At 30.8% G+C, this 7,792-nt stretch overlaps 1 protein-coding gene across 1 annotated transcript; it reads left to right on the top strand.

Moving 5' to 3' along the window:
- The first annotated feature begins 1,520 nt into the window (after positions 1-1,520).
- LOC113777458 (4,5-DOPA dioxygenase extradiol-like) lies at positions 1,521-6,382 on the top strand. Its single transcript, XM_027322548.1, has 3 exons — positions 1,521-1,763; positions 2,177-2,553; positions 6,190-6,382. The coding sequence occupies exons 1-3, from the start codon at positions 1,527-1,529 to the stop codon at positions 6,380-6,382; spliced, it is 807 nt and encodes a 268-aa protein (XP_027178349.1). The 5' UTR covers positions 1,521-1,526.
- Positions 6,383-7,792: the final 1,410 nt, after the last annotated feature.

Here is a 7,792-nt window from a genome sequence, read left to right as displayed (position 1 = left end):
GAGCAGTCTTTGGAGAATCAGGTTCACATCATGCGGGAGGAGAATAATACTTAATTCAGGCAACTATTTATATTCAATTAACTTTCAAACTCAGGTTGAATTTGGCTCAATTAGTGTAAAAGTAGATTTTATATATAAAAATTTCAAACTACTCAAATTTGACTGGAGTTCGGTTCAATAAAAGTTCGTTCGAAATCTATTCGGTAAATAAACAAGTCAAAATTAAATAAAATTGAATACGGGACAATTCGATTTGATTAGTCTCCTTTAGACTGTACTTACAAAACCATTCTGCAATAGGAAGTTATGCAATAATTGATAACTCCAACATTTTAAAAAAAATATCAGGGGAATTGATTATAGATCACAGGGTTTTTTTTTAATAAAAAAAATCATTTCATTCAATAAATCTACACTAATTGCAAAAATACATCAAACAAATATGATACAAATACATATAGATCTAAAATCAATAGTTATAACAAATCTAAGAAATCAATACAAATAAAGATAACATTGAAACTCTTATATATTTTCCATTCAGATGAATCATTGTAACCCAAAAATACATCTGTGCATGTCTTCTAATAGTCAGATCTGATTAAAACTAGTGCAAGTTCAAAGAGAAATTTAGATCTGACAATAATAGAGAAGTTCTATATTTGAGATACTAGATTCTAAATCTACAAAATCTCAAATTCCACAAAAAAAGTATAAAAACTAAATAAACTCTCACAATGAAAAATCCGGAGGGAATAAAACTCTCATTAGAACAATTTAGGAGAGAAGAAACGCTTACTAAGAGATTTTAGGAGAAAAGAATTTCTCACTAGAAAACCCTAAAAGAGAATTTATTCAAATAAGAGAAATTAAAAACTAAAGAGAGTGCTTCTTCTCTTGGGAAAGACCTGATCGGTCTCTCTTCTATGGAAGAAATGAAGAAGATTTTGACTAAAAAAATTTTAGAGAGAAGGGGGAATCAAAATTTGATTTGATGGCACGTCATTGACGAAGTCATCAATATATCATACACAACTCAGAATCATAGACTTTTCTGAACCAAAAGTTTTAGCCTAAGATAGGGGCCTGTTGGAGTTCTGAACCAAAAGTTTTAGCCTAATAACATCTGGTACAACTGCTACCATTTTCTTTGCATTAATAAATTGACTCGTATCATTCGCAAATCACAGTAAGGCAATCCTCAGTTTTATTTGATATAATCTGGTACAACTGCTACCATTTTCTTTGCATTAAAAACTATTGTATCTAAGAAGGACAACCTAATGTTCTCTAATGCGAATCAGGACCAAATAAAAAATTCCTTTTGTTAATGAAGTTGGTAGGATATTATGTAGCTTAAAACTTATAATCCAAAACAAAAATTATGCAACTAACACAATGATTGTAGCTAAGAAGAACAGCCTAATATTCTCCAATGTGAATCACGATCAAATGGTAGAAACATGGAGCAGTATAACATCCAATCAGTTGGTCCAAAGTTTCAAGAAAAGCAAACAAAAGTTGTCATGGCATTGAATGAAACTTTCTTCGTATCTCATGGAACGCCAGCTATTGCCGTTGATGACTCCCTTCTCCCAAGGCATTTCTTAAAATCTTTTGCCAAAAAAGTCTTGAATCAAAGGCCGAAAGCAATTTTGATAATCTCCGGTCACTGGGAAACGTCAGAGCCTACTGTTAATGTCATCCATGGCAACAATGACACCATCTATGACTTCCACAACTTTCCCAAGCCCTTGTATCAGGTTTATCTTCTTCGTTTACCTTTTTATTTGGGATAGCTAGAAAATTCTGACATTCATCTCTTTTTGAATTTAATCGACGGCTTGACTACCTTATATAAAAGTATAGGTTGATTATTTGGATAAATACAAAAATCATATGACGTAAAGTAGATATTTCTAAAACCATAAGAGAGTTACATGGAAATTCAGATTTTATCACACGCGCTTTTAGAGTGCGTTTGGTATAAAGGCCATACCTGATCATGCATTCCGCTCATTTTTCACTTTATATAAAACTATAGGGGATTATGTGGCTATTTTGAAACCTTATGATGGTCATCTAGCATTATGTAAAATCACAAGGGGTTATAAGTAATTTATCCTAATTATTTTATTTAACCATTATTTCTTTTGTTGTTTTCTCAAATCAACAGCTCAAATATCCAGCACCAGGGGCACCAGAATTGGCAAAAAGGGTGAAAGAGCTGCTTGAGGGATCTGGATTCAAGCAGGTGAACGAGGATAAAGAGCGTGGTTTGGACCATGGTGCATGGGTTCCATTGATGGTCATGTATCCAGAGGCTGATATCCCAGTTTGCCAGCTCTCAATCCAAACAAGCCAGGATGCCACTCATCATTATAATGTTGGAAAAGCATTGGCACCTCTCAAGGAAGAAGGAGTACTGATAATTGGTTCAGGAACTGCCACTCACAATTTGAAGTCTGCTAGACCTGACAACAAAGATGATTCTGTTGCTTCCTGGGCTTTAGAGTTTGACAATTGGCTCAAAGAAGCCCTTATCAGCGGCAGGTAATAAAATCTATCTATCTATCTATCTATCTATCTACTAGAGGTACTTGAGCTGTGCAAAGCACAGATTGGGCCCCTAGAAATTTAGTCAAACATATAACATCAAATTATTTTGGCACATGATAAATCAATAGAAATATAGGAGAAAATTGGGCCTCAAAACAATTAAAATTAACAAATGTTATTTGAACTCTCATTTTTGTTAATCACATTTTCACTATTATTTTTATCACATAGTTTTTATTTATTGTAGGAATACAATTAATAAAATATGGAGTATAAATAAAATTTCCCTCAAAATTTGTTGTGAAGAGAAATTCCATCTATGAAGTTAATATCCCTATTTATTGTGATTTGAATAAAGATTTTTGAACTATTATTATGATAATACCCAAAAAAGAGAGAAAATCAATACACTACAAGTGCATTGCTGTATTAATTAGCAGCATAGTCTTAGTTGTAACTAAATCAAAAGCAGTCATAATGCTTCCAGTATTTTAATAATGAGAAAAAGTTTAGAAAGCCACTAAGACATGTTACAATCTTTAACATCAATATAACTTACTCTAAAGTTTCACATTTTTCTTTCTTTATTTATTTAAATCCCGTTTAAAGGTGACAACATTATCCTGCAACTCTAGAATATAAATAGCAAGGTTAGATAAAAAATATGAATTGTTACGTTTCCAGAACTACATATACAAATTAGAATTGAACCATTTTTTTTATTGCAAAAACATCTTCCTAATCAAAATTGAATTTTCTAACAATTTTTAATTGTGACTTCTACCACCAACTACAATTTTTATATGCCAACCCAATTGATACTACAGAACCTGAATAATTAAAAAACAAACAAAAATTAATGTTAGTTTAAATATATACAAAATCTTATAGAACACAGAGGTAGAAGAATGCCTAACTAGATTTATCTTGGTAGAAGCATCACATGATATATCTTTTCTCTTTAAAAAATACACAAAATTGTAGATAATTACAAAAATGTAACCCAAAAACAAAGAAAAAGAAAAAAAATGTGAAGTAAGAAATCAAATCGTGGGAGGAGAAAAGAAAAGAAAAAATTATTGTTCTATTCTTCATAGAAAATGATCATTGGTATAAAATGAATTCTAAGATCTTTTTACATATTTTAATATTTCACCTTTTATCCATGAAAAATACCAAATAATAGCATCATCCTATAAATTTAGCAAACAAATGCCAGTTGACTATAACATTATGATCGAAGAATAGAGCAATATGAGAGATTAGACATGAAGAAAAAAAAGGAAGAAAAGAAAATGTAAAATGGGATAAAAAAAAATAATAAAAACTTCTCTTTGTTAAGTAGCTAATCATCTCGAAAAAAAAAAAGAACATGGCAACAATTTTAGTTAGATTAGTTTTAAAAAATAAAAAATAACAACACTTGCCGCAAGAAGAAGAAGAAGCGACACAGTTGATTTTCTGAAGGAGAAAAAATATTTTAATTATTTTGGCCCAATTGAATCAAAAAAGGGAAGGAAAAGCTTAGCTAAAATGACCAAGAATCCACTTGTCAAAAATATGTGCAATACATGTGTCAAAAAGATGGGATGCTATAGTAACTTGGCTTTTTTCTTATATAATAGGTAGATATACCTACTAACTAGTTGAGATATTCTAGAAGGTCTCTAATATTCTGACATTTATTATTTTTTGAGATTATTAAATTAATTTATTATTTAACAAATTTAACTCATCTTACCTAAGGGTTATATGCCATTAAATTCAAATGTTTGAATCACTACATAGCACAATACATTAGTTTAAATGTCCAAATTACTACTTTATTCTAAAGCTTAAATTTTTTTTTAATCACTTGTAGTTTTTGTGCAGAGACATAAAACTAGTTCATTTCTGTACAACACTAAAAATTACTAACATGTCATTCATGTATATATGTAAGAAGTGTTTAAAATGGCAAACGATGAGTATGATACTTCAATCTCACGTCGAAACATTAAGAGATGTGCAACTAGGATGTAAGTAAGAAGCTAAGTATTCAAACCTATTTTAGAACACTATTCTGGTTTAGTAAAGACGGAACTCAAATAATTGAACTTGTTTACTAAGACTCGAGTCGTATATGCAAGTTGACAAGTATGATCTCTTTGATTGGACTCTCTGAAGTAGTTGCATTACATATATACAATTTCGTTACTGTGAACTTTCATTTGTCATCAACCACTCGAAATATGTACATTTTGAGACAAATTCCACAGATTGGCGTGGAAAGCAAACTTAATGTCCTTTGGCTGATAGGTGTACCGAAAGAAATACTTAGAAATTATAGTGGTCACAGTTTATAACAAGTAACTAATTTTGAAAATATTACAGAGGCAATATATGTTGCATTTGGAATGCACACAACAAATTAATGATAGTTTTCCTGACTGTCTTATTGTTTATTTGACAAAGAAAGATTTGGTCTATTTTGAATTTAAAATATATATGCGTGGTTTGCTCGTCACAACTTAATTTATACTACTTGTGCTTATCTTGTCATGACAATTATTATCAGCGAAACCGGATGATGCTAGTCCTTGGTGGGACACAACAAGGATCTCTTGTGTTCAATACGGACAAATCAAGGAAACCATAGAGGTTTCTACCATATGAGTATGCGGGAATTGGTGATTTATAATGACAGATCAACAGGAGTTTTGAGAAATAATTTAACTTAATAACTTAAGGGTATTAAAAGTGAGTGTCAGAGTTTACAATACTCACACCTATTATTTGGAAGACCAATGTGGGAGTTGTTCAATGGGAATAGAATTGTTAAAAGTTTGTAATAGTTTCAGTTTCATATTGATTGACCATTTTAGTAGAAAGAGAGAAATTCATTCCACTTTTGATGACAAAAAGTAACTTAGTTAATAAGATGTTTCATGTATGATTGCTACGTCATGATTTTTAGGTAGAGTTAATTTCATTATTGATCCTCTTTTTTTTAGAAAAAGAATAAAACACACACACACACACATTCTCGTTGTGGGCTTATGATTTTTATTCCATTTCCAATTTTGGAAATGTACCAAGCACCTCTTGATGGTATGCCACACATTATTGTATATGTACAGAAGTTTAATCTTTGTGATTGGTCAACATAGTGTCGATAGAAGTTGTGCTTTTACTACAAAATTTCAATTTCCTCCCCCTTCTTCAAGATGTATACATTGATAAATGGGAGGGGAGAGGTTATTTTAAGTTCCAAAATTTTTGCAATCCCCTTATCATATAGATTGATAAATATAAAGCTTATAAGTGTTTCAATGTGGCATATGGGAAACGGAAAGTGAGTATTATCTAAGAAAGAAAACTAATCGGCCTTGTTTGAATTGTGAATTTTGGAGAAAATTTTTTATATTTTCTATGAATATTTCTTCTACATAATTTCTAATTACCTTTTTATCTCACATAAATTACATCCTAAAATGTGCTACAGTAATATTTTATCATCCGTTTGGGATACAAAGATGCAGGTACATAAATCAATCCTCGTTGTAATTGCTAGTTCTTCGTGATTAAGCTTTTGGGATTTATTTTCTGTTTTACTACAAAAATATTCAGATATTTACATTTCTGCCATAGGTTTGAAGATGTTAACCACTACCTAGAGAAGGCCCCATATGGAAAACTTGCACATCCAGAACCGGATCACTTTTACCCTTTACATATTGCTATGGGAGCAGCAGGTCAATATGCAAAAGCAGAACTCATCCATAGCAGTTGGTTCGCTCATACCCTTTCGTTCTCCTCTTTTAAGTTCACTTCCACAATCTAAATGAATATTGTACAAGTTTGCTTAGTTCTCTGTTTGTCTCTACAGCAATGTTCTCTTGATGATTATGTATTCAATGATTTAATGGCAGAACCAAATAAAATCCATCCATTTTCTTTAGTTTGTTCCTGCCAATTATGTGTGTTGGATGAATCTGTATAACTGTGTGTTGCAATTTTTGTTTTGGTAAATGTAGGGAGGGGAATATTATCAAATGAAAAGGAAGGATAAGAAACAAGAAGTTGATATCTAGTGACTCACATCCACGTCCTTTTAAGTCATTAATTTGAAAATAATATTTTGATAATAATCGTTAAATGAAGAATGGAAGACAGTTGGAATGGTGTGGTCTCTCAAAACTAGAGACTTATTGCAATTTGAATACATCATCTTGAGCAAGAGTTTCATATGCAAATCTATATCTATATGTATTGAAGGGAAGAGAGGGGGTAGTCACAAGGCTCCATACACCCCCACAATTCCAATTCCCTTTTTTCAGAATAGATTTTTTTAATTCAGTTCAGAAATATTTATCTTACTATTTGACAACGTTAGTTACTATCAATGTAACTTCTCATCATTCCAAATTGGCATTGCATGTTTTCGTGAACCTTATTCATTCTCTCCATTTCAAATTGCCATATCAACGTGACACTTATCCACTAATTTGGAACACCCAAAATGCAAATCACATCTTCAAAATTTTAGGACTCCATATCTAAAATTAGTGTAGCCCCTCAATAGCTTCCAATCCTCTCTTTTTTTGACTTTCCATTTATTTTAATTTCCCACCGGCCAAATTAAAAACTTTGAAATAATAGATAATTGGATGAGAAATGAATCGATATGGTTCTAGATGGGTTTCAGTTATCCAATTACCCATTTATGATTTACTACTAAAAATTTTATTTACATTTTCTCCTACATTAATTTGGTTTAGCAACAAAATAGTGTATCATTGTAATTAAAAATAACAAACATATTAAGTTACTAAATAAATTTTTGCCCAAATAAAATAAAAAATATAAAATATTACATAGACGAATCCAAAATGGTAATCATAGTGAGCTTTAGATTTTTTTTCACTCTACCAAGAATCTAAAAATAATTTAGGTGTTAATGCAAGAAATCAATTAACACTGAAGAAGTTTATTAAACTTTCATGAAAGGGATGAAGGAAGTAGGATAAAATTTACAAAGAAATAAAGGAATGAAAATTAGAGAAGAGGAAAAGAAAGCCAAATGAACATAATTAGAATATAATTATTGGATTGGTACTATTTAAATTAGCCCACAAATGATTGAGTTTGAATCTACTTCTAATTTAATAGGTTTTAAATATGTGATCTAAATTTACCATTTAGCACCCACTAATTCATGAATTTAATTGAGTCACCCATTTGAACCTGATTA

Source organism: Coffea eugenioides, chromosome 7 (genome assembly GCF_003713205.1).
Source record: "Coffea eugenioides isolate CCC68of chromosome 7, Ceug_1.0, whole genome shotgun sequence".
NCBI lineage: Eukaryota > Viridiplantae > Streptophyta > Magnoliopsida > Gentianales > Rubiaceae > Coffea > Coffea eugenioides.
Note: the sequence above shows the minus strand (reverse complement) of the source record. Positions and strands in the feature narration are given on the sequence as shown.

Excerpts from the sequence above, each read along its gene's own strand:
- LOC113777458 (XM_027322548.1), top strand. The coding sequence starts at position 1,527 with ATGGCATTGAATGAAACTTTCTTCGTATCTCATGGAACGCCAGCTATT. Across the intron at positions 1,764-2,176 it reads TTCCCAAGCCCTTGTATCAG|CTCAAATATCCAGCACCAGG; the intron begins GTTTATCTTCTT and ends TCAAATCAACAG. Across the intron at positions 2,554-6,189 it reads GAAGCCCTTATCAGCGGCAG|GTTTGAAGATGTTAACCACT; the intron begins GTAATAAAATCT and ends TTTCTGCCATAG.